The following is a 27,702-nucleotide window of genomic DNA, read 5'->3' as shown; positions in this document are numbered from 1 at the left end:
CACTTATTTCTGGACCCTTTGCAGATCAAGCCAAATCTTTAATACATCATATCAATATAACAATAATAATCTAGGCTCACCATTCATATAAAAGAATACAAGTCACTTCCTCAATCCTTGGAGGAAGGAAAGCACATCCCTGGGCACTGGTGGGTCCCAGATCTCACTGTCCAGCAGCAGCTGCGATCCAAGTTCCCCATTAGCACTGGTAACTGCTCAATTTACAGACAGTGCTCTGGGTGCTGTTCAACTCCGGCATTGTCTGACCAGGCCATCACCACTGCCTGGTGTCCCTGGGTGTATGGAGCCCTGAGACCTAGCAAGGGAGGGAGCAGTCAGTCTGCTGCCCAGGAACCGGGAGGCCAGTAGGGAGGGGAAGGGGAAGTCTCTTCAGTTTGTCTCCTGGGTTGATAATGAGAGGAAAGAGAACAAGTGCATGACCCACTCAGTCACAAGGAATGGCTGCTCCTCTCATAAAATGGTACTGGTTATGCTGAGCGTGTTCCCAGGGCTTGGGAGCAGGGAGTACCAGTCACGGAACAACCTTATGAACAGTTGGTTTCAGTGTGAGCAAGTAGTTTGGAAGAGACCTCAGCCACAGAAAGCTGACTTTTGCAGTGGAATGTTGTTGAACATATTGATGATAAATGCTCTCAGGCTCCCAGTGATGGGTGTCAGTAACAATTAAGGACATTTTATGCTGCAGGAATGACCTACCAATGATTGAAAGTCACGGTGCAAACTTCTGGGATGGTAAGAAGTGACTTAGATGAATAAAAAGATGCATTAAACAGGAATGTAAGGTGTAAACCCAAGTCACTTAAGGCTGAGTATCAAGTTTGTAAAGCAGTATGCTGTAAGGTGTTTTTCTTTCAAGGAATTAAGAGAAATTCTCTTTTTTAAATGTTTATGTTGACCAGATGAAATGCACAAATATCCTGTAAGAAGCACATTCATGTTAATGGGAGGAGGATGGTGAAGCAAAATACTCCTTCAATTTGTATCTTCAAAAAGAGCATATGTTTGAGTTTTAGAGATGCAATATATAGTGTAACCTCAAGTAGTGTTCACAAAGCTACTTGAAGCAGATGGCTACTTTGCACTCTCATCCTTAAGTAGGACACAGAGCCCCTAAATACCTATGGAAAGTTAAGTGCAAGGAGCAAAAACTAGGCTCTGATCCAAAGCCAGTTGAAGCTGATTAAAAGACCGCTTTTGGCTACTGAGTGCACTGTCTTAAGCCACTGGCAGGCCAGAACTGTGTTTCAGGTGTTCAGACAGGTCTGTTGAGTTTGTGGGGTTTTCTTCTGATTTGTGTTTTAGGTTCTGTTCATGATTATAGGAGATGTCCCAGTATGTACAGCACCTGAAGTCATACATATTTTCACTATTGAGTTCTAGAAATAGGAAGTTGGTAATATTCAACACCTTCGACTGCGCTTAATCACATGTTATGTGTTCCTTTTTTTTATGGCTTAACACTATACTCTGTATATGTATACGTAGATTGTGTACAGTTGTACACCTACACCACAGGTATACCTAGAGATGATGTACTTACTCATATAAGATATGCCTACAGCTGGAGTAGAGTATGTCTGTCTGGCCAGACTTTGTGAACGCAGATTTGGGCAGGGCTCTCCCCACGTGGGTGTGCCCTTCCAGCTTGAGCAGTGGATTTTTTAGGTGAGGCACAGCGTGCACAGAACTGGCCCCACCGTTTAAGTCCTGAGGTCCATCTGCCACGGCCGAGCGAGCTTGGACAGTGACAGTGAAGTCCTCGGGACTGTCACAGCACCCGGTACTAACCGGGGCTGACCCTGCTGAGCATCCGAAATGTGACGGGATGGGATGGCAGGGAGGCATTGAACTGCCAGGAGATGGTCCCACTGAGACTCGAACTCATCCCTGGGATTCAGAATCCAGAGTGCTCTCCTTTACACCACAGGACCGCCCTAAGACAATATGTAGCAGTTACTTTATATGCCGAAATACCTTCTCTCAAGTCTAAATTGGCATAGTGGTCTCATTTAAAAGGCTTTCATGAATGCACACGAGCTGGAAACCAGGCCTGTAGGCTCCAAAGCAACTGAAACACAGAAGGGCACTTAGAAATGAAAGGTGGTTTCTAGAGAAGAAAATAGAGCATTTTCTTGCATACTAGAGCAGAGCAAGCTCTAAACTAATGATGTGCGTTACTTCCTTGGATTTAGCAGCTCCTTAACTCACCTTTTTAATGCTTATCGATGCCCTCTTGACCACAAGAGGCACTTGTGAGCACTAGAAACAAAGCAGAAGAATGAACTCCGGAGCAGCAAAAAGGCAGTGAGGATGCATTTGAATTAGAGTAGAGGCAAAGAAAATACCTTTACTTTGCATAGTTTGCAGTTCTTGGTTTGGCAAGTTTTAGTGTGCTCCTCCATTCTTCCCATCCTGTTAGAGATCCACTTTTCAAACAATGCAATAGAAGAAAGAAATATGTTTTTCATATAAGAAGTATCTGTCGAGTTACAAATGTATGTTAAAGTGAGATGTAATGGTGTGCCTGACTCGGATGACTGTTTTGTTTTACTTGTTTGGATGCTTATCTTCTGTTTTAGAAATAGAAAATAAAATACTTACATTTTATGGTAGTGGTTTTTTGAGTGCAGTCCAAATTAGTTCCTTCTCTTAATTTCTCTTGGCATTTTTCCCCACTGAAGTTCAGACCAGGTTGTAAAAATATATCTGTATGTCGTTACTGTCTGTTTTTGTGCTGTGTCTCCAGTTCCTTTCAGCTAAGAAAAGTTCGAAAGTCACTTTTGGAGCTGAGTGAAGATTTCATTCCCAGTGTTAAGAGAAGTGTAGAGTTTGTTCTCTCTCCTAGCTGAGCTCCATTTGCATATACTATTCACCAATAAAATCTTCCACAGTACAAAAAACGTTTTGAAAAACTCTGATCTAGTGTTCTGTAAAGCATCATGAAGAGTGGGGTTTAGCACTTGAGGGTCAAAACGTTTGCGTCAGTTTGGGGGAATAAATGGGAAATTACTTTATATAATTTCCTTCTTATTTGACCTCTAGGTTCCAGCAAGATGTGGAGTGACAGTCCGAGACAGCCTAAAGAAAGCGCTAATGATGAGAGGTCTTATTCCAGAATGTTGTGCTGTTTACAGAATACAAGATGGGTATGGTTTTGTGTGTGATGGTTTTTTGCTCTTGGGCTCTCTTGTTGGAGCTACCCAGTGTTGCCAATTCTATCCAGCATTGTGAAAGTTGCTTTTGAAGTTGAGAATTATATGATACTTTTCACTAAAACAGTTTGCACCTCAAAGACATGTTGAAAAGAATGGCAAACTTCTAGAAAAAGGCTCAGGCATAATACTGAGTGTATAGGCTGCTGGCACAGGTTGTGTTAACTTGATTTTATTTCACTTGATTATAATGCGTTCCTAACTGAAGGCAAGAGCTCTCTTGGGGGGAATAAAAACGAGTTTTTAACACTAAAAAGTTTGTAGATTATCTTAGTGCACAAAATTAGCCATCTCTGTGGAATTCTTATGCAACAGGTACTTTCATAAACACTTTGTTTGATCACCTTGAAACCAAGGAATTGGTCACCACTGGAGCTGATTGGTAGAAAGTCCATTTCCTTCATGCAGGTTGTCCAGGGAATGTGTGCATTATTTGTTGTATGCTGAGCTTGGTGTCTTGCCTTTGAAGTTCCCTGCAGTTGGATACTGAGCCCCAAACCCGCACTGTAGCTGATACCGCAGCTTTGGCGAGGGACGGGCAGGGGCTTGTGTGCTGATGTTAATGAGAGGTTATTTGCACTTTAGAGAGAAGAAGCCAATTGGCTGGGACACAGACATTTCCTGGCTCACAGGAGAGGAGCTACATGTGGAAGTCTTGGAGAATGTGCCACTCACAACACACAATTTTGTATGTACTGTTTTTTGTGAGATTCTGAGTGGGGTTACATCAACTTGGTACTTTCAAATTCAAATTACCAACTTGGAATATTTTCTATCTGTGGGATGTGGTGGGAGTTGCAAAAGAAGTTTTTAACCACAGTAGCTTAAGTGAATTAGATAGAATTGTACTTGAAATAAGTGATGTTAGAGTAGTTGATCACCCTTAAAACTTCCACGTTTGAATGGAATACACCCTCTAAAATCTATAAATGTAGGGGGTTTAAATCAGCACTGCATTGCAGAGCTGTAATGATAATCTACTATTTTGGTATTGCTGTATCTATAAAATGTATTCTGGGCCTCCCTGCTGGCTCTGCAGCAGCAATTAACTAATGAACTAACTATTCCAAGAGCAGTGCTGACATCATCAGTGATGCTCGTGCACAAATATGTTTTGACCTGATAAGGCACCCAGTAAATGGAAGCTGCTAAACAGAATCCATCTAAATGGTTCCAGCTACCTATGAAATCCTGGAACTAATGTTTGTCACATTGGGAAGAAAGACCTTCTATTTCAGTTTAAAAAATACCAAAATTCTGTCTGTCAGCTGCTTAAACTATTTTACTCAAACAATTTGTTTTGGCTGTGGTTAGCTAGATGAAATGTAATAGGCTTAACATTTTTTTGTATCCTTCTGAAATTTTGATTATTGCATTTGAGTAATAGAACTAGAATATGTGTTTATACCAGCTATTGCTAAATTGGAAAATTGCCTAAATAATTTCTCCCCACTATAATTTGGGGATCATATGTCATCACCCTTTTGTGATGCAAAATGTTTGAGTTTCAGTAATCAAAATTACAACTATATGTATAACCATACATTGAAGCCTTATATATAAGCTGTATGTGTTTTTCCAGTCCTATGAGTGTTGGACAGAAATGTTATTTGGATCCTGGAAAAATTAGAAGATGAGATAGTATTTCAGTAGCTTCTGTTTTTATAGGTCGTATCCAATTAAATTCTGAGTGTTTGTCTTTAGCATGATAATAGTGCAGTTTTGCTTCAGATTTGCTGTTGTCTTACTGAGAATGAAGTGAAACATTCATTCCAATAAATAATTGAAAGAAAGTTTTAATGCAAGAATTCTGTGTCAAAAAGGAGACCATCTTTTATGCATATCTATTTATACATAAAACTGTAGCTCTAACATCAGAAAAGAGGCTTGTAAGTGTATGAGGGAGGCAGAAGCAAATAGCCTGTCTCAGGTTTACAGAAGGACTCTGTGTAATTGTGATTATTTCTGACAATGCAGGTACGAAAAACATTCTTCACATTGGCGTTCTGCGACTTTTGTAGAAAGCTGCTTTTCCAGGGGTTCCGGTGCCAGACGTGTGGATACAAATTTCACCAGCGCTGTAGTACAGAAGTGCCACTGATGTGTGTTAACTATGACCAACTTGAGTAAGTAATCACAACTAGTTTTCAAGTTGAGCCTTTTAATAAGTGTACAGCTGTTGGTGATTTCTTATGTTAGATCTGTCATTTAGGAAGTCAGACAAGATGCCTGATAAAAAAGTATAGGAGTTAAGTGTTCTGTGAGACTGCTTAGTTCATATTCTTTCTGTGCTAGCTCGAACAACCAGATCATATTTCTTTGCCGTACTATGAAATACTTTCTTTGAAGCATGAATAGGGTTGCTGAGCACTTGACTGTATCAGACAGACTTGTCACTGTTCACAGGTATTATTATTAATCAAAACTACTTTTTATTATGTGTTGGCTAGGGCCCTGTTTAAATTTTTAGCTGTGTGTTTATTCTCTTCATCCTGAAAAAAATGTGAAGAGTCACTAGTTGAATGTAGTGAAATTGCAGTTGGTTTTATAGAGACTGAGAACAAAACTAGCAAGGTAAATGTCTAGGTAAGAAGCATAAAAGAGAATGTCCCAAACAGTCATGTGTTCTTGAATGGAGTTAGTGATCTGGTTCTGTAAGTCTTTGATGTAGGTTAAGCATCTGGTGTAAAATGGCTGTGTTCTATTTGATCAGTTTCAGAAGAGGCTATCAAGTCTTTTAAACAGTTTTTCATGTAATGAACAATTTAAAATGCTGGTTTTTTCCCCAAGAACTAATTTAGATTGATCTTGAGTTTGTAACAGCTTACCTGAGCATCTCTAGAGTTTGGGCTTAGGGTTTATGGATAACATAGTTGTATCCATTTGGCACTTATTTTTTGGCATTGCATCAGTGCAAATATTAAAATATGTACTCAACATACAGGTTTAGGTTGTGCATTCTTAAGGAACCAGATGTTTGCAATTCCAACTAAAAGATTAAAAAAATACTTTGCACAAAGGTTATGTTTAAGCCATGATCTTTTGGTCCTCTGTAAATAATATTTTTAACAAATTTTCCTGATTTAATGTGTTAGTGTAATCTTTCTTTTAAAATTTAGAATTTGATCAGTGAGGTTTTGAGGATTTCTTGTAGTCTTTGAGTGTTATATTGTGAAGCTTCTGGGTTTTGCACAAGTTAGGTTGTTTTTGTTTTGTTCTTGCCTCACAGTTTGCTGTTTGTCTCCAAGTTCTTTGAACATCACCCCATCCCACCGGAGGAGGCCTCCTTAGGAGAGACCACCCCAGCATCTGGATCCTACCCCTCAGTGCCCCCCTCAGATTCTGTTGGGTATGACCTTACTCCTGCTGTTTAATAGCAACATTTCAGTGCTGTGCTTGGAAACACTCAAAATACTGCTTTGCAGCTCTACATTTTTGTAGTCTGGCTTGTCATATGAATATATCCACCTGTGCCTACCTTAAAAGAAGTGAATGTTTTCATTCACAGCATTATATGAATTAGTGATGAACCCAAGTTAAATGTGTGTATAACTGTATGTAGAATCGGGGCCTTCCCTCTTAAACTGATTTCTTCTTCATGATGGCTTTGACCTGGTCTAAACTGGAAAGATTTTATACTTAAAACTAATACAAACCAAAACTATATACTCACAAATTCTTTTAGTTGGTTATCAAACTACGGTTTATTTGCCTTGAAGTGACATACCTCAGTTTCAGGATAAACCACACCACTAAAAGGTTGGTGTGAACAGGTGCCAATTCCAGGTTCGTAATACTGCTTAATAGCTTTTCCATGTACACACATTGCTTTAGTGTCCTCCAGACCAGCTGTCTTCCTCCTGTTCATGTTGGGATATACCAATAGCATCAGTTTGCTGCAGCTCCAGGTTTTGCAATATTAGACCTGTGAAACTGACCATTCTCCCTGTATTTCCAACAAAGATTCTGAACCCTTTCTCTTTGAAGAGATAAGTGACCATATTTAGGTTATGTTCCCAGTAGCAGAGATCAATGACACAATCCAGCACTGGGGAGTTGAACAAATCTATGGGAGAGAGTAACTCAGAAATGTGTATGACAGTCAAGAAACCTGATGCAGATTTATTAATAACACCAAATACAAAAGCCTTCAGCAAACCATTCCCAGGACTTGTGTGCTGCGTGGAGTTGAGTTGAATTTGGCAGAGAGGCTCTCTGTGATTACTGAGCTTTGTGCCCAAACTAAAGCAGAAACAAACTGGAAGCTACACAAGCACCTGTGGCCTCTGACTAGAAGATAAATTCACTGGACAGCCAAGACTGTTTTATGGAAGATGAAATATAATGTCTCCCAGGAAAATAGCTGACAGTCCTGCAGCAGGAACCTAATTTGGTAAGTACAGAGATTATCTTCTTATTTATATTATTTTGTGCAGATTCAATTAAATTCAAAAGTGCCTCTTGCAGGTAGTGGATGTTGCCTTTCTATCCCATGGATGTTGGTACAGCAGCTTGTGGACAAGGCTGCTGTTACCAGGCTCTGCCTTTCTCATGGTACAGCTGAAATTTTCACCAGGCTAGAACTGTTACTCTGTGAGGAAACTTGTTCATACCAATTGTGTCAAACACCAGCAGATGCCAAAGACACTTATATAGTCCTAATCCTAATATTCTAAATTTTCCTACTTCTTAATTGTGCTTGCCTCACTTTACTTCATTCTTACCAGTTTATGAGGATACAACAGTGTGGATTATCTTAATTGATACATGCACTACTTCAAGCAGTCTTAGTTTTGTGAAGTGAAAACGGAAAGGAAAAGCTGAGACCAAAGCTGGTTAATGCCTCAGGGTTTTTAACTTGACATATGTAAAAATGTTAACATTTAAATATACTTGTCAACTGATGTTAAGGTGCTTTCACCAAGTGCAGCATCTGTAAATGTTTGTAATTGCAGAAGTTCTAAAAGGTTGGCTTCCTCCTTCTTACTTCCTTGCTTTGCTATACACTTTATTGTTAAACAAGCAAAAGAAAAAAGGACATACATCATGCCTGCAAAATTATGTTAATTTTGAAAGTGATTTATGATTATCAGCTGGTGTTCATAAAGTAATATGCATGCTAGTCATGCTGTTTCCCCCAGGCATCTGTGTGTAGTATTTCCTTTACAGAAGTAGCTCAGATGTTACTATATGAGCATATAGCACTGTCCATACCTTTTTCCAGTTATCTTTTTGCCTTTCTTTAGCAACACTTTTCTGCTTTTTAAAAGCATAATTGTGAAAATACTAATTTATCTGAATTTTAAAAGCTAGCCCTTTTCATAAAAACATATATTTACCCATGGTTTTGTTAAAGAGTGTTGCTACAGTCTGGGTCAACAGCTCAACTGGAATAAAAGAAAAAAGGGTGACATTTGAGGTTGTCTTGTCGGGGAGGAGAATAAGGGATTGAAATTTGAGTTGGGCAGTGGGATGTAAAATATGAGGAACCAGTGTTTTCATAACACTTATTAGATTAATAACTCTTCCTTTGATTTCTCTGTTATCCTAGCATCTTGCATGGCACAGCCCACAGAGGAATGGATGTTACTAATCTTTTGGTAAACCTGAGGAGAGAGAAGGCAAACATCCTTCATCATCTCTAGCCTTGTGAAGGAATTCCAGCAGGAGGCAAAGTGCCCAAAGAAAGGAAGTTTGTGTTGCAAGACAAGCTCAACAGCAAAGGCATATGTGACATGCTGAGACATTGTCAAGGAATCAAATGAAAAAACTTGTTAAAGAAAAGGACATAAAGGAAAAGACCATTGGACATGATAGTAAAGCTGCTAAGCGTGCTGGAGAACTGTTTCACTTTGGTCATGTAACATCCCAAAGCAATTCAGTCCTGTAGCATTTCATACTTCCAACTGAAAGCCATAGGCAGTTCCACCCCAAGATGAGGGAGCAGATATGGTATCACTTGCACATTTCTGAAGCCCATATAAAAGTGTGTCCAGCCTCCACATTAGGTCTTGTGTCTCATTTTAGTTCTTTTTATTTGCACTGTCCTCTGTGCCAAAGCAGCCATTTTCGTTATAATCTGCAGTTAACTGGAAAGAAATGCAAGGAGTGTAGGTCTCCCTGATAAGATCCATCTGTAATAAAATGGAAGTAAGCAAACTGTATATAATACATTGTATTCATTTTGTTCATTGCACTGTCATAGTTTCCTCTGTGTCTTTGCTCATAAAATACAAGCACAGAATTTGCGTGAACCCAGTTCCCTCGGTCTCAGATAGATGAAAAAGGGAGAGATTAGCCATTCAAAATATTTCAAACTTACCTTTTTCAACTTTCCTCAGTTCTCTTAGATGATAGGATGTTGGACAAAACTCAGCACACACGAGGCAGGTGTTATGGCAGGGTAAGTCACCTGTGCAGTGAATGTAAGACTTAGAATAGCACAGGGACAGGTTGCATTCAGTAAAAGCTGAAAATGTCTGCTTTGCTCCAGGGAGAACACTGCTGGTAAGCAAGTTGGCAACATCTTGGCTCTTTGAAAAACAGCATTTCCCAATATGCTTCATCTTCTAAGTTGGAAGAAGAAAGGGGGAATGTCTGGTGCACCGTTCTTGGAAGCTTGCCAGTCCCTGCCTTTGAGCAGGCTCCAGCCTGTGATTAAACACCTCTGCTTTCCTTTCTGTCTTCCAAATGTTCACTGATCATTCTGCCTCAGCCAAAGATATTTAAATGTCTCGAAAAGCTTCTGAAAAGCCAAAGAAGCAAAAATACAGTCTTACAATATTGTATTTAGTGCTACAATGGCATTTAGATCCCGTGGTGTTTAAGTGAGCAAAAGCTTTGTTTTTTATTTTGTGGAACAATGGAATTTTTCCCTAAATATGCTGGCACCAGGCCTTTCCATGTAAGTGTTTCCAAAGTTCCTACAAAATGCAGCTTGATAGGTATTCTTGCTGAGCTGAAAGAGTTTTTAGAAAAATCACTTTTAGCCTGTATAACAGGTGGGAGAAACCTCTTGCTCCCCAAAACTTTATTTGCAAAAACATGCTATTGAACTGAAACCTGGTTTGGAGGACTAACAGCAGCAGTGTGGTTCTCTTGATAGCCCCTGGTACATGAAGCTGTTGGAAATGTTATTGTTACTAGCTCTGATCTGGGCTCAAAGGCCAGTATAAATAAATACACACCATTGTGATATTCCTAGCAGTTATTTTTCACCTACAAGCCAACATGAATGAAAAAAAGTTATCATGATACGGAAACTGCACTAATGTTTGTGAGGTAGTGACTGTTACAGGGCTGTCCCATGATGCTTCTAGACTGACTTAAGAGGATGCTGCAAGGGTGATCTTCAGCTTATAGTTACAAACTGGTACTGCTGTCCTTTTCTCCAACATTTGATTTGGGGTTATTGAATATTTCCAGGCTGTAGAGTTGGGGGAAAAATAATTATTATGTTTTCTGGTAGTATCTGTGGAGTACCACAATAATCAGATCAGAACTCTTTGGCCTCCACAATTTACAGTTTACTTCCTTGCTGGTGTAGCTGAAATACCATTGTATCCCAGATCCTTAGCAGTCCTTAGAAGCTGCTTGAAAATGGAAGTGCATTGTGTCCTTCATTAACAGCAGTAACAAAAAACAAATCCAGTCATACTCTGGTATAAGCAAACAAACAAAAAATTATTGAAAAAAGCACCTTGATGCACATTTAGGTTTGGCCTGGGTATGAGTGTGCAGCCTGCCAGGTGAACAGTGTGTACAGCACCGAGCTCTGTGGCCAAACTGAGATGCACTTGTTCATGCTGGGAGGGGGAGCAGGAAAGTCTCAGTCCAGTAGAGGTGCAGTCATTTTAAAAGGGTCTGGTGCACACCCTGTGATTGAAGCTAGGTGAATGTGAATTTTCAGTTTAAACATTTGCCCAACTGCAGCAAAATAAAGGTACAGGCAAAAAAACTTGAAGCCCAAAAATGTATTTGAAGAAAAATCTTTCCTGAGTAGACCAGCTCTTAAACATTTATGAAACATCACATTGGGGAGTTAAAGGAGATGAGGAAAATCTGTACTAAAACCTTCTTTTGTATATTTAAAGTGAAGGAACTTATATCATTACACTTTTTAAAATCTGGTGGAGGTACTGTATATGATTTTATAAAATTGTCTGTATATAACATACCATATGTAGACACTTTTCTAAGTTACTTTACTCTTTCCTACGAACCCAGTTTTGTGGAACAGTAAATCTGTGGACACAGTGGTGCTATGCTTGCTTAAGGGTGTAAAAATTTCACATCTTGTATTCAGTTATTCTTGTCTCCTGACAAAAGCTTTTTCTGTTTGGCCTTGATAAAAAGTGAGGGAACAATGCACTTGTCCCAAATACATGGTCATACTGCCAGGAAAGGTTATAACATTAAACTGGGTTTTGACAACTATCAACTTGTTGTCTCAGAAGCTGCAAATCATTTGTTGAAGGAATGCCCACATCTAAGAGGCTGGGGGAAAGTGGTCAAGACAAGGTGGTATAACCACTCCAATATTGATCTTATTTGTAGAAGGTCTCCTTTAGCATCTGGTTTTAAACAGCTCTCAAAGGTCACAGGAGCAACAGAAACTCAGATCCTGGTATTCAAACTGCTACTTCTTTAAGCCTCAGCCTAATGTATATGATACCTTTTTTCATTTTTTTCCCTTCTTTCCTTATTTTTTTGATCATTGTGTTTTCTATCACTACCTTTCCATAGTCTACAGAACTAGTTGTGGGACTGGCCTGGAATAGATGATGTCGCCATTTTCCAGTGATGATGGCTGGTCCTTTTAGCTCCAGTGTCAGTTTTGCTCTTCTAGAGCAATTAAAATTTAGGCATACTGTAAGAACAGGCTTTTGATAGCTGAGATGATTGCTGCATTCCTTGCAGTGACATGTTTTTAGTACATCAAGATCTTGATGCAGATCAGGATACCGGTTTTGCGACACACAGGCAGAAGCTGATGGTAGTATCTTCTGAGTTTGTGATCTCAGTAGGCAGTTTTTGCTAGCAAGCCACTTGTGTCATTCTCTTCACTTTTTCAAGCAAAATTCTCATTTACCAAAAACAACCTACCTTTTTCTAAGTGTCCCAAGGACACCCATTAATGAAATTCTGATGGAGCACATGGCTAACTGCTTATGAGTTTCCCATCTCTCTGTTCTTTGGTGTCTGAAGCCCAGAGATCCTTGCAGTAATAGCTCAGAGACTCAAAAAAAGGAATTATTTATCAGCCTGTAATTATTTTCTGAAGATCTGGACTTCCCCTGGTTAGAATTTAATGAGTAGAAGAAACTATTGGAATTGTTTTCAAACATCTCTGACGTAGCATGCCATCTGTGCCAGCAACATGATGGACGTGATGACCCGTGACCAGAAACACAGATGTGGCAGATGACCATTTATGACTCAAAGGAGGATGTAACTGAAACAGCATTTCTTCAGTCTGGTTTTCTCTCTGTTGGGTTACTCATGGTCACAGAAAATCTGATTGCTTCTGTTCCCGTCTAGCAGAGCTCAGACAGTGTCTCACGGTCACTCCTACTGCAATGGTCTGGTGGATGTTGTTACACATTTCCTTCAATATCCTTATTACCAGAGAACTCTCAGGAGGTTTGAGCAGGAGTTAGCTATCCCAACAATGACAGTACTGGCCTGGCTGAGATACTTTTTAGACTTGCAATTTTTGTGCAACATCTGAGACACTTGCCTAAACATGAAAATAGAGCTCCTTAAAATGTCAACCGAGCCCTGATCTGTGCAGTGTCCCATGTCCTGATGTGAGTTCTAGTTGCATCATTTCATTACAAAAGCATTCAGGAGTTTAAAACTTCCTCAGCTACAGTAGAAGATACTTTACCTGAAGGCACTTTAGCAGTGAATGAAAACTTCAGCTTACATGTACAACAACTGGATTTAAAAAATGGTTCTGAAATTCTGAGCATCTTCTGAATTTGCTGGGCTTTTCAAGGCCCTTTCTCAGAGATTTGTCTATTGCCAGTTTCAGTTCATTGCTTCCCAGTGTCACCCTAATATTTATACTCTTGTCACATGACAATAGATAACTGGTTTTGTAAACTCCTTCCCTCTTCTTCCCTGCCCACTTCCCAAACATACTCTAATTATTTTACCACAAGTCTTACTAGGCTGTTGCTTGCATTAATTCACAAGTGCTTAGTTTTGGCAATCTCAATTGTGAGATTGTTGGCCAGGAAGGAAAAGATGACAGGTCCTTAGGATACAGATAGCACTGAGTTCTGGGACCAGTGCCAAACTGAATAAACTCTTCAATGAAAGGTAGGATAGTAGTGTTTAAAGCAGACCTGATGCCAAGAGATCCTGTGGAAAATCTTAGTTGCCTCTAAATACCTTTGGAAAGGCGAAGAAGCATTTACTTACAGGAGGTGGCACCAGGACCTGTTGCTGCTCTATGCTGCTGTGTTTTATTTCAGAACCTTCTCCCTGTGGGCATTGCCTTTGTGGGCATAGCAATTAATCTCTGAGTCACTGAATGGGTGGAGAACTCCACGCCTCTCTTAGAGCATGGAAGAAAATAAAAAAATCCAACTCCTAAAAACCTTGTTGTCAGATACCATGTATACTTTAACATACAGTTTTCTTTGACGAAGATGGCAAATGTTTTCATTAACCTTTTGCCTTATATTCATCAGATTGAATCATTAGACATAACAGGGACTGACTTTGACAAGAGTAAGAGATAATTGCCAATTTATTGTGCTTTAACTTAATTAACAGATAACCAAAGGAGTGACTTCTGCATTTTTACAAACAAAAAAGCAAGTGTTTAGATGTGTTATGTTTTAAATATTCAGTTCATTATTCCATAAGTTAAGGACTTTATCCACATTTATGATGGACAGTGTTTACATTTCTTGAAGAATCTTGTCTGTGTAGTCTGAACACTTACTGTTCAAGTCAAACCTATTGCATTGCCTACCAGTAGCACATTAAATAGCTTTTGAAATGATGCGCTGCTCAAAGTTACTATTAACAGGTTGAGGTTAAAAGGTTGTATGTTTATTTTTATTATCATTAGTACATTGGCCATGTTATTTTCAGTATCAATAATACATTAATTGATTAGGTTGAATGACCAGATGTAATTTTCACTGTTTCCTCACTGAACAATAATCCTATCCATACAATTTGTTTTGTGACTTTTTTGACTGTGACATTGATGTGAGATGTTAAGCATTTTCAGTTCTCAGTGGGTTATAATTTAAGAGTGTATTGCATTGACTCAGAGGAAATGGCAGAGTATCTTTCTGTCTGCATTGCATGTTGGGGTACATGAATTTTTGAGATCAGGATTTCTTACTACTAATTTGGCATGGGATAGTAGAGTTTTTTGTTTTGTTTTAACTCATAACACGTCACAGCCATGTAATCAGGTAGCTTGTGCAGCAGAGAGTTGTTGCAATTGGTCATAGGGGAATAGAGTTTGTTCATTATACAACTGTTCTTACTCAGACCTTTAGATCAGGTTATTTATGTATGTATTATTATAGTTGAAAAGGACTTACCACACCCACTATGCAGTGTTTGAAGCCATTTGTAGACCTAAATCCTCTTTTTCCTTGACTTTGTTTCTCAGACCACCAATTCTCCCTAGTCCTTCTCCTTCAAAATCCATTCCAATCCCACAGCCCCTCCGACCAGCAGATGAAGACCATCGGAATCAATTTGGGCAACGCGACCGATCCTCTTCAGCTCCCAATGTCCACATCAATACAATCGAGCCAGTCAATATTGATGTAAGTATTAGTAACAATTAGATCAGCAATAGTAGATTTGATGTGTTCCTTTTGAATATCAGTGCATTAAGTTTATCATGAGCACACAAGGGCTTTATTTCTAAGTTAATCCTCAGTGGTCTGTCAGAGTCTTCAAGGATCATTTATTTTTCATTTTTGCATAGATTCATTTTTTGTTGTTGAGAGCTGTAAGAACACAATCCATCCTCCAGAAGCAGAACTGCCTATTGACAGTCCTGTCCTTTTCATTTTCAAAGAAATCTTTCCCCACAAACCACTGCAGGGTTTTTTTCTGTCCTTAGTCCCAAGGCTCATGCTGCTGGCTGGAGCCAGTAACTACTCTTGCAAGCCATTCTGTGTGTTAAACACATTTTTATGCAAGATAGAGATTTTTAGTATTTATATTCCAAGTAAAATTTCTCGCATTGAAGAAAATTAAATTATTAAATTAAACTGAGTTCAGATATAGTGATATTACCTTCAGATTTCAAGAGTCCAGTATATGTTGTTCTGAGCATTCTTTTGGAGTGTTCACAAGCAGCTACGCTTAATTTCTTTTCCACATTTTGAAATCTCTGAATGGGTAAATGGTTGACATTAGTATAAGGACAGTTAAAACTTTTCAAAATGTCGGTCACAACAACCTCTTTTTAATTTTGCCAATGTATCCAACTTGTATTTTACATTTAAACCTGCTCTCTAGAAATTATTCATTTGTCAGATGAGCAGTCTTGAAGTCTGCCTGGACACTGAGGCACAAAATCTGTTTTGCTTGTGAGCTGAGGGAAAGGTGAAGTGTTAATTTTAAGAGCGTGGCTGTGCAGACATTTACATATGGCAGTGGTGCAGCTGAGGCATAGCCAGCGCTTTCATCAGCAGTGTAGGTGTATAAGGGAACAAATATAATTGGGTAACAAAAAAGGGAACAAAGATAATTGTGTAACAAGAAAAAAAAGCTTTGTGATGAAAACTGTTAGAATACAGATGGAAAGGTTAGAATTTTCGACTTCTGTTTAGAAAATCCTTAGTGTAGTTTGCTTTTAGTCTGGACATATTGCCAAAGATACTCTCAGTTCAGAGTGGATTGCAAGCAAAGGAAACCTTTTGCAGTTAGTAATTTCTGAGAAGAGCAGAGTGTGCCTGGCTATGCAAATCAGGTGTGTTGTTACAAGAATAAATTAAATGGGACTCATCTGACTGATGTACCTCAGTACAGGAAATTGATGTCCCAGCTTCTGATATGACACTTCAGATCATTTGTGCCACAAGCACTAACTAGAACATTTGGTTCCATGTTTCTTCATACATTTTGGCCAACTGCATTTTTAAATCAGTATTTTCATGTCAGCATCTATTTTGGATAGTGTACGTTCCACTTTACTACTGAGAGATGCTGTTTTAAAGCAACTAATTTTGAGACGTTTAGTAGTTATAAATAGTTCTTTGGAGTTGCTGCCATTAGTAAGTCAGGATAGGAAACCACTTTTATGTCATGGATAACATATGACATTATGGATTCTCAGATAGATTGATCTCAATTGATTCCAGAATGTAAATGTTAATACCTAAATTAAACACAGGGTTTTTTTAATTTTTATAGGACTTGATTAGAGACCAGGGTTTACGAGGAGAGGGAGGTAAGTAGTGTTTAAACTAACTACTGTGTCACACTTAGTTACGCAGTGGCTCTGGCCCTTCCCCTTCCCCTACTTCCTTCTACAAAGCACAGGCACACAAGAAAATATGACTAGAACAAAAAGTGAATTTACATTTGCTTGTCCATGAACTTAGTATTTGTCTCACAAAGATTTAAGTCATTTGCTGGTCATTCTGGGAGCGGGGGAGATGGAAGGAGAAAAAGTTTGGAATAGTATCTAGTTACTTTAGTTTTACACATACTCATTCACTTACATGGCTACACAGATACATAACAACTTCCCAAGTCTCTCTCAAAGATTTTTACACCTGTTGTTACCTCTTCACCCATGAAAACAATGGGGGTTTTCATTGAAAACCATCAACACGGTAGATGGGCCTTCCATATGAGCTGCTGCATCCCAAAGCAGCGTGAAATACTCCCGTTCTTCTCCCCCTCTGCCCCGCTGAATTTGCTGCTTTGCTCTACTGCATGCCCGTGCTGCTCTTGGAAGCAGGTTGTTAGGACCTTACACTAAAGCCAACTCTTTGTTTCCTTCAGTAATGCACAGCCCTAATTCACAGCTAAGTCAGAACTAGTACCAGGTTTACTTTTCTTTACGTGTTGTGCACAGGCCTGTTAAGTCACTTCTCCCACTGGCTTTTGAAGTCCTGAGAGGGCTTCTTATGTGCTGTATTATATTCCTATGACTATAATATTAAGTAGAAATATTGGAAATAGAGAAGTAGTAAGTAGGGCAGGCATATGACAGTTTTTCCAACTTTCTATCAGTAACACAGTTGTCTCCTACTAATTATAACTTGCTTCAGCCATAAGTTAGGTCTGAATTACCTTAGTGCACTCTTTCCTGATCTCTCGGGTTTTGTACTGTCACTGACTTTGTTTGTCCCGTGCAAATCTGGTATTTGGTAGGATGCTACCTGCCTACTGCATTGTGTTTGATTGAGTTGTCTTTAATTATGCCAGCAATAGAACACTTTTTAAAAACAAATTTCCTTTAAAGCTGCAAGCTTACTAATTGAAAGTTACCAGTTTTAGCCATTTTTGTATGTGTTGATAGATGTGGCTTTCCACAGTTTTGCCCATTTTGTCCAGCATTTAAATGTTGTGCAATCATGTTGGTTCTAACTTTTGATCATAAACTGTCTGCTTGGCATCTGGAAACTATTGGCTATTCCCAGTCCTGAAACAGTGTTATTAGTAATTGACTTTTTTTTTCCTTCGAAGTACAGAAGCAATCTATGAATAGGAGTCAAAGCATCCTAGTTATTTCCCATGACTTCTTTCATTTCTTCTGTGTGTCTGTCTTTCTGTCTCTGCCTGCCCGTCTCTTTCTCTCTAACAGCCCCTTTGAACCAGCTGATGCGCTGTCTTCGGAAATACCAATCCCGGACTCCCAGTCCCCTCCTTCATTCTGTCCCCAGTGAAATAGTGTTTGATTTTGAGCCTGGCCCAGTGTTCAGAGGTAGTTGGGCTCTTCTTTCTTGTTTTCACCCAAACAAAATAAGTAAAACCACAGATGCTGTTTGTGCCTCACCCTCACACCGTGTGTATGTAAGTGTGTGAGTTTATCAAAACACCTCTGTTTTTTGCTTGGCCTGGCTGGAATGCTTTGAATGTGCTTTTCACACATACTCACTTTCACCTTTACACGCTTGAAGATGACTATAAAGTCTGACTTAAATCTTCAAAGGCAAGGAATTTCATAGTTGAGGTTTTTCTGTGGACCTTAACATAATTTTTCTAAACAATGGTCCTTGGATTGCATTGCAGTGATTTTAAAGAAAAAATTATGTCCTTAACTTAGAATTTCCTTGACTGTTCAGTTTAAGTCAGCTCAGTGCTATATAACAGTTTTCTATATTCTTTGTTTTGAAGAATTATCTGGGAAATCAAATGTGAATTGTAAACATTTCCATTGATATCTTGTTAGGTTGCAAGCTTTACAATAATATGTCATGCCAACTTTCAACAAATACTTTGTTTTGAGAACATGCTATTGACACCACATTGGGGTCCTAGATAGTTTAGACCATGTAGTTTTTATTTAGTTAGTAAATTTCCACTGAAACAATTTTTGTCCTGTACTAGTAAAATAAGACACTTAGATTCTCATGTTGACCCCGGGGGTATTTCAGGCTGTAAGGTGTCAATGGATCTGTTATATTGCACAAAATCCCCAAAACACTGTGGGATTTTATATGCTGGAGAAACCAACTATTGAGTAATAGCATGGAATGTAAACCCTTGTGTCTGTACATGTAGAAATGATCAGTTCAGTGCATGTAGTGTGGTTTTCAAATGCTACCATCTTGGCTGTTTCAAAGACTTTTGTTTCAGAATGTATCAAGAGAATGTACCTTACGAACTTCTTCCAGAAGTCTTTGTAAGAAGACAGGTGTTCCCACCAAGCAAACTGGCTACAGAATGGAATATGTTACATACAGCTTCAGAGTCCAAGCTGTTGACTTAAGTTCAACATTATCTGAAGTATTTTACTCTAATAACTTGGAAAACAGGCCATCTGGTATTATTATGAACAGATTAACTACAATGTTCTGCCATGTGCTGTAAGCATTTTTGGTGAAGGATGAATATTGTACTAGTGTTTCTATATTGTAGTATTAAAATAAAGTAGGAGAGTTTAGTTACCTCAAAAGGAAACACATTCTAATAGAGCTTTGCTATTGCAGAGAAGGTCTGTAGCCCAGCAAACCTTTGAAAAGGTGCTCATGTTCTGGAAACATCATACGTTGAATTCCATGTGTGTATGATGAATCATATAATAAATATATGGCAGTATAATGACCATAGCATAAACACAAGTCTGTCCTTCAGGTCACTGGCTTCCAGCTGCTTATGAATGTAGTTAGGATGCCCAATATGCATCATTATTGTTGCTTTAGCATGTGGGACAGAGTTTACAGATGCTGTGTCCCTTTTTTGATGTGTTGGTATGTCATTATTTTGTGCTTCTACTTCTGAATGTATAGATTTTAGCACAGTAAGAACAGTGGTGAATATGTACAGTCTGAGAAATTGGCATGCACTGACTGACTGAACTTGAGTAACAGGTTTAAAAGTCACAAAGTCAGTTTTTGAGCTCAAGCTGACGTTAGGAGGCACTTTCTGGTTAAGAAAAGGGCTGCTGAAAGAGTATGAGGAGAAGTATTGTCTTCCACCACTTCCCAGAGCACTAATGTGAGAGAAGGCATTGGAATGTTAGAGGTCTTGTACAATGACATACATTGTTTAGCAGAGCAGCATGAATTTAATTAACAGTTGACCCCATTTTATGTCCTTTGCATTGGAAGGGTCAGCATAACCTTGTTACGAATAATTGTGGTGTATTTTAAAAAGCTGTGTCTACTTGAAATGTTCTATTTGTAAAGGGCCATTGGGGCTCTGAACAGCTCTGTTAGTGACATTTTCCTGCATAGATTTGTTTAGATAACATACAGGCTACAGACATACTGTTCTTTTTCTGTTTCATAGAATATGCTTCAAATAGCTAACTAAAGTATTTGTTCTTTTTTAATCCCTTCCACATTCTAATATTTATTTTTTAAATAAGAGCTCTCTGCTAACAGATAGCTTTAAAACAGCCAAATGGTTTTCTGGTGGCACTTGGAGACTCAACTAGGAAACATTTAAATTATTTGCATTTAGTCTATCTTGATTCCAAAGTACAGTATTTCAGCTACTTGTGAGGTTCCTAAAACCTTAGCTACAAGAACTCTGAGATAGATGCTTCTAACTAAAATGCTACTACTTTTCTATTCAAATAAACTGATGGAATTAAAAAATACATTTTAAAATACTTTTCTTACTTAAAAAGACTTCTGATAATTCATGAACAAGAGACTGGGGACTCTCTATACAGGGATGTTTGGTATAGACTTGTCTCTTCCTGCAGTTTGAGACTTTGAGCGCTGATCTAGTGTTAGGACAATGTTCCTAGGATGTGTTTGTTCCCTCTTGACATTTACATTGATGTTTGGAGATACTGCATCTTAAACACAATTCTCACACCTAATATCAATGCATTCTTGTAAGCTGGATTCTTACAGATAAAATTATCCTGTTTCTGAAATTTAGGCTCAACTGCAGGTTTGTCTGCAACACCTCCTGCCTCTTTGCCTGGGTCACTCACCAGTGTGAAAGCGTTACAGAAATCGCCAGGACCGCAACGGGAAAGGAAATCATCCTCATCCTCAGAAGACAGAAATAGAATGGTAAGAAAAAGATCAGCTATTTTCATTTGTAGTATGGTATATTCATAGTGTAGAAATACTACACAGCTGTGTTCCTCTCACTTTTCTTTCATCCAAGCCATCTTATTTTGAAGATGACTATGGCAATGGTAGAGGACTTTAAATGAATAAATATTGGAGTGGGATAACCACTTTAAAACTATGTTGAACTAATAAGTAGTTGGGGAACTGATATCTAAATCAATTAAATAATTGACTAGACTCACTTTTACTCCATTGCACCCAAATGTTTGGTGTGCTTCACATTGTAGTGCCAGTTTCCCTTCATACAGCAGCTTAACTTTTCCCACCGTGATTTGTAAACTTTGAAAGTAATAAATGTATGTAACAAATTTTTAGGTAACAATACATTAAAATAACTGCATTTTTTGAATTCACAGTTTAGCATTATGATTGAATAAGAATAGAAATGTAAATGTGACTTTCTTTTTGGTAAGAGTTTCTTAATATTTTCTGGTTTTAACACTGCCAGAAAGCTGTGGCAAGTATTTCATACCAGGAAATAATTTGGTGTATGGCTGATATGGAAAGTCAAAAACAGTATTTGGAAAAATAAGGTTTTTAGAACTTTAATGATATGAACTGTTTTCACAGACATTAATGCCCATGGGTTTTCTTAATTTTTATTAATTTAATTTTATTAATTTTTATTGGTTTTATATATATGTAAAGAAAACTCTTGGTCGACGAGATTCAAGTGATGATTGGGAGATACCAGATGGACAGATCACAGTTGGACAAAGAATAGGATCTGGGTCATTTGGAACAGTCTACAAAGGAAAGTGGCATGGTATGTGGCCATCATGGCAAACAGTTGTTCTTAAGCAAGTTGTGCTGCCTGTCACGGGTCACCCAACTGGAGCAGAAGCTTTGCAGGCACATGATGGAGATTCTGGAGGGCACCAGGCTGAACATGAGCCCACAAAGAGGACTAGTGGTGTCCTGGGCTGCATTAGGCATAGCATTGCAGCAGGTCTAGGAGGTGATCCTTCTCCTGCCTGGAATGCTGGGTCCAGTTCTGGGCTACTCGGTACAAGAGAGATGTGGATGTAATAGGGAGAGTCCACTGAAGGGCTGTAAATATGATTTTTAAATTAATAAGTAGTGTAAGAACTTCATATTGTTTAGAAATTCATGTCTTGCATGTTATTCTGAATTAAGACATTATTAGCGTAAAGATGAATCATAGTTATTAGGCTGAAGAATCCATCTTTATGAATGAGGATTTCAAATGTATATTTTAGTAGCTTTGGCTTGGATACAATTTCTCAAAGGAAAGTAAAAATAGTGTTTTTACATTTTACTGAGTATTTACTTATTTTAATATTGTAGTGATTTATTTCATGAAAGTTAGAATACAGGGTATCTTAATGTGCCCTGTGTTGCATTTTCTCAATAGAGGAATATGTATCAGTGGCACTTACTAAAAATTGCTATTTTAAAGGTGATGTGGCAGTGAAAATGTTGAATGTTACGGCACCCACACCTCAACAGTTACAGGCTTTCAAAAATGAAGTAGGAGTGCTCAGGTAAGATTATTTTTAATGGCATGAAATAATGTGTATAAATTTGTGCCTTACTAATCACTGAATTTTAGATTTCCATTAGAACACATTGGTCTTACTCCTCCGTGATGGCAGAAAAAATAACTTGACATTTAAAAATATTTCTTTGTATTCACTGCTAGTTCTTCCCCCTCCTGTATGTGTTTGTCTGCACGCCTATCTTGTCAATATATGTATGTCCAAACACTCAGGACAGGACTGGTTTTTGCTATTATACTATCCCCAGGGCACAGTCAAGCCTAAGTGTGAGCTGTAGGCCTTTGCTCTCATTCGTGTTTTGAGATTGAAGGAAAACATGACTAATTGTTGGTTTTTAGTTACAGCACTGCCCATATTATGTGTTGTTTAGTAGTTTCTGTTCAGTAGCATTAATTTCTCTTTGTGTTTTTTTAAAAATGTATTTCTTATAAAGTCACTTCTTGATTTGCTTTTCTTGTGTCTACTACTTGTACTTTCTCAGAGAAGGTATTTGTTTCAGGTTCTGCTTTTAAGAGGATCCATCAACATGAAATGATAGGACATTTACTGGGAAAGAACATTGCATCCAAGTGCAATCCTGAGCAGTGTTGAGTATAATTCAGTTTTAAGAAACAAAATAGCATGGAGGCTTTTTCCTCTGGAAACTTGATGTGTTGAGCTGGGTGCCTGTGCTGCAGAAACATCCCCAGTAAGCTACATGGTGAAAAGGGGATGGTCAGCATTTTTCCCCAAGAAAATGTTAGTTCCAAAAACTCAAAGCTGTGTAATCATGGAAGTAGAGGCTTCTTTGCTTCTTTCCATATCTCTTCAATTTTTTGACATAATCTTGACAGAACTTCATGAAATCAGAAATCTTGTATTTCATAGCCGGGTCTAGACTTCTGCCAGCTGTCCCGTAACTGGAGTCAGGCCTTTTCAGTTGTTGGTAGTTTGAGCACTTACATAGTGTCTTGTTCTATCCTTTGACTCAGACAAGGCAGATATACCTGTAGTTGTACCTTTTCCATTATGCTTCATTTTTAGCAAGGATTTTTTGCAAGATTTTGTAAGAAACTGCATATTTTTTGTTCCCTCAGCAGTTACTCTCAGCATCACTTGACAAATCCTTGAACCTGAAAAAGGCACAGTCACGTAGCGTGGAACTGTCCTAGTCTGCATTGCTGCAAGGACAAAGGTTCATCTGGGCTCCCATGTTACCTTTTTAATATAAGAAAACATAAAATAGATCTGCCATCTTCCATCACAGCATGGTCTTAACAAGCTACCACAGGTTTTAAGCTTGGTCTGTCAGGTTTCATCAGCAAAGAGCTGACTGCCTTTGATATCAAGCTGTGCTGGGAAAGGATTACCTTTATTTTAACTCAGCCCCTGGGAAAGCTAGGAAATATTCCATAATTCTTAAGTGCCTCATCTTTGTAAAACCCCATTGGTATGTTTTGAGGTATCTAGTTCTCCTTCCCATTTGACGATAGTAAGAATGTAGTTGACTTGTCCTGGAGGGTGGGGAGAAGATTTCAGATTTCACAGTGTATCAGTGCATTCTTTCAGACCTTGAATCTCCTTGGATACCTACTGAGATAATCCTTCCTATACTGTTCATTGGGAAGTTCTTCTGTATGGAGTTGCTCCATCTTTGAAATAGGTTTGATTTAATCTGACCAAATCTCTGTGGTGAACTCCACTTTCTCCCAAGTGCTGTTTGGAAACAAGTTCATATCATAACCTTGCTGAAGTGGTTTTCATACGTATTTCCGTCCTTTCTTGTGTGCTGGTTTCATACAGAGTACAAATTGTTGTCAGAAAAGTCCTAAGAGAAACTACAGGCTTGTCAAAGAAGTGTGTTGATGGTATGTGAACAAAAAAGTTGTCCTTTCTGGAAGCCTCTGAGACTGGACCTTCATTTTGGATGTCTTCCTTATGGGCAGCAGCATTTTGTAGCTTGACTAAGATCACATAGAAGCAGACCTGCCTGCAAACCATTTCTGTCCATGGGGACCTAGTGGTAGCAGCATGTCCTGAGCTGAGCTGTGCTGAAGTGCTTGCTTAGGGGAAGCAGTAGTTATTCCATGTTACTATGATCAGAAAGGCTAACATCTGGAATAATGCATTTAACTGTTATCTTAGTAAAAATTGAGATTGACCCAACTCATGCTTGGAAATATATATGTAGACTGTGATAGATCTGCCTGGCCTTTGCCTGATTTCCTGCTGATTTTTATTTGTTTTTAAACAGGAAAACACGACATGTGAATATCCTGCTTTTCATGGGTTATTCAACAAAACCCCAGTTGGCTATTGTTACACAGTGGTGTGAAGGGTCCAGCTTGTATCACCATCTACACATCATTGAGACCAAATTTGAAATGATCAAACTAATTGATATTGCACGACAGACTGCACAAGGCATGGAGTAAGTATCTATCACTTGTCTGCAAATAAGCTCAGGGGCAATGTTTGCTTTCCCCTTCCCACTGTGGCTGACATTGGCAAGTAAGGCCAGCTACCTGCTCACTTTGCTGAGCCCAGGGTCCTGTCTCGATCATTAAAGCATTTGGGGAAGTGTTTATTATTCTGAGTAGTAAATTAGACTGTGTGTCCTCTTTTCAGAACATAGGGACATACAGTCTTAATTAGTAGAGTCTTTAGAAACTTCACAATGCAGATAATCTTATGGTAGGAGGTAAAGCATAGTTTATAAAGAAACACCCTGCAAATGAGAGGACAGAATTCTGTCAGATATGCAGAAGGCAAGACAGCCCAGCCCTGTTAGCAAAAAGAATCAATTCTTTTTCTCCTTTTCTTCTAAGTATCACAGCTCTCTACGTAACAGATTTTAGCAGCTGGAGTAAATAATCTTTACTTCCATAGAGGGACACTGAGTTCAAATTTACAAAACTAGACCAACATTGTGTGTCAAAATCAGAGCACTGCTGTAAGATCAGAGAAGTCGCCCTCCAGCTGAAGAACCACTATGATGATTGCAGTTCATTTTGCCATTTTTCTACTAAGTATTCCGTTAGGTTTTCAGTCAAGAAGTTGGGAGGTGTTTGCAGCAACCGGCCGTAGCCTTCTGTTCGCCTGCTCATCTCCCCAGGCCCCATCTGTAGGTAGTGGAGATGCAGAAGCTGTTTTGTGAGCATGATTCCAATCAGAGTTATAAACTGGGGCTTTTCCAGCAGTTTTGTGCCAATCTCATTGACTAAACAAAGAGCCACAGGAGACTACTTGCCTGATTTAGGCTGTATCTATGCTGTGGGGCAAGTGCTCTGCTCTGTGTTCCCTGCCATCTATTTATCCAGACTGCAATCAGGGGATCTTTTTTCCACTCCTATACTAAAAAGCAGTCAGCATGCCCAACTACACGCTGAGACTGGGAAGCACATTTAGCACCTGCAGTTTAGAAACACATTACTGCAAAGCTGTGAGTAGCCCACAAAGGGTCTTGACAGTCTCAGGCTTGGAGGCAGAACTTTCAGCACAGAATGGCACGTAAAAAACTACTGAAGTTCTTTTCTTTTTGTTGTGAATATTTAGTTACAGTTGAAAAGCATAAGTTAGAGCATAATTGATATTTAATTAATCAGTAGCATCAGATTTGAGCTGGAAATCTAAGCTTTTTTTCTTCATTTCCTTTTTTTTATTTCCTGTGAATGTTGCAGAAACTGTTGTGGGTAACTGAAGTTTTATTACCTGGATAAATATGTGCAGTTTGAATATCTAGAGAATTTGTATTTCAGTAATACAGTGAATTTTGAGTTGTTGATCAGCGAAATGTCATTTAACCCACCTATTCCTTTTCAGTTATTTGCATGCCAAGTCAATCATCCACAGAGACCTCAAGAGTAATAGTATCCTTTCCCAGAGATGTAATTCTGGAATGTGACAGCATTCCTGGGTTGTTCTGGATTTTTTTGCTGCCAGAAATTAACTTAGTGATGTGAAAAGCTGTTAGTGTATGAATATTTGCTAAACAGAAATTTCATTGAGAAAGGGGTAATAATCACTAATAGCAAAAAAAGAAGGATTCCTATGGTCTCTGTTCATTTTATTGTAATAACAGGAAATTTTGGGGGTTTTTGCATCCTTTGTTTTCTGCATGCAATGAAAGAGAACGCCAGTTCACTCATGGAATATTTTCAGCTTTTCTCATACTTGGCATTTCAAGAAAGTACTTGGCGCTTCAAGAAAGCCACCTGGCCATGATTTGTTCAGCACTGGCCCAGTCATTGTTTATGTAATGCTGTAAGTACCATAATTCACCATGCTGGCTGCCTAGAACCTACTTTATATGAAAACCATCTTCAGCGATGGTCAGTGGTAAAAACTGTCACGTGTATATTGCAAATTTGTAGCTGTTTATTGTTCTTGTAGGATAAGACCAGCACCTCTTGTCTGTTTTCCCTTAACATTTCCCCCTTAGATATTTTTCTTCATGAAGACCTCACAGTAAAAATAGGTGATTTTGGTCTAGCTACAGTGAAATCACGATGGAGCGGATCCCACCAGCTTGAACAGTTGTCTGGATCTATTCTATGGATGGTAAGTAAGGGGGAAGTGCTGAGTTTGTTTCAACAAATTTGTTTGCCTTTGGCCAGAGTTTCTACAACCATCCCTCCAGCACACTGACATACAGAAGCTGTCTTAAGCTGGAAAAGAAAAGTAATAGTAACAATTGTCTTTAAGTATATGCTTTCCAGTAGTCTGCAAAATAACTTTAGTGTCTTCATCCTTCGTTCTGAGGTTTAAGCTGAGAAGAAAATGGTGGCTAAGGAGAAAGAGTATAGTTAATCCAGTGTTGAGGAGAAGGTGAGAAAAGTCACGCAAAACATCCTGCAAAGGAGCAGAGGAACTAGCTTGTCCAAGAGTAAGATGCTCTTAAGGATTCAAGCATGGCTATTCCATACTACATCGTCCTGTGCAACTCCACTTTCAACTTTTCTCCCTGGAAAAACTTAAAGCTCTGTTAGGTGGCATTCTTTTCAGTGTGCTTATAATCCTAGTTTCCAAATGTCTTCTTATCCTGGACAAGGTCATTTTGTTCTGTCATACAGGAGTAAAGGGATCACCAAGCTAAAATGCAGCCATAGATTTTGAAATTCATGTCAGCACCCACTCTATACTAGTACCCAGTAACATTTGAAGAGAAAAGTGGGCCTTGCTTCTGTTATACTCTGGAAAAGTCTGTGTTTT

General features: G+C 38.7%; 1 protein-coding gene across 2 annotated transcripts in view; it reads left to right on the top strand.

Annotated features, from left to right (window-relative positions):
• BRAF (B-Raf proto-oncogene, serine/threonine kinase) overlaps positions 1 to 27,702 on the top strand; it is a 90,815-nt gene that overhangs the window by 44,044 nt on the left and 19,069 nt on the right. The window contains exons 4-16 of one of the 2 annotated variants that reach the window (XM_071551140.1): positions 3,064 to 3,167; positions 3,819 to 3,921; positions 5,211 to 5,359; positions 6,463 to 6,582; positions 14,878 to 15,037; positions 16,638 to 16,674; positions 18,040 to 18,159; positions 20,793 to 20,929; positions 21,641 to 21,758; positions 22,413 to 22,497; positions 24,746 to 24,922; positions 26,314 to 26,360; positions 26,933 to 27,051. In XM_071551140.1, coding sequence (XP_071407241.1) covers positions 3,064 to 3,167; positions 3,819 to 3,921; positions 5,211 to 5,359; positions 6,463 to 6,582; positions 14,878 to 15,037; positions 16,638 to 16,674; positions 18,040 to 18,159; positions 20,793 to 20,929; positions 21,641 to 21,758; positions 22,413 to 22,497; positions 24,746 to 24,922; positions 26,314 to 26,360; positions 26,933 to 27,051 — 1,476 coding nt within the window. The remainder of the gene's footprint in view (positions 1 to 3,063; positions 3,168 to 3,818; positions 3,922 to 5,210; positions 5,360 to 6,462; positions 6,583 to 14,877; positions 15,038 to 16,637; positions 16,675 to 18,039; positions 18,160 to 20,792; positions 20,930 to 21,640; positions 21,759 to 22,412; positions 22,498 to 24,745; positions 24,923 to 26,313; positions 26,361 to 26,932; positions 27,052 to 27,702) is intronic. The other variant, XM_071551139.1, reaches the window with a different exon arrangement.

Source organism: Pithys albifrons, chromosome 3 (assembly GCF_047495875.1).
Source record: "Pithys albifrons albifrons isolate INPA30051 chromosome 3, PitAlb_v1, whole genome shotgun sequence".
Lineage (NCBI taxonomy): Eukaryota > Metazoa > Chordata > Aves > Passeriformes > Thamnophilidae > Pithys > Pithys albifrons.
This window is presented reverse-complemented; position numbering and strand designations above follow the sequence as displayed.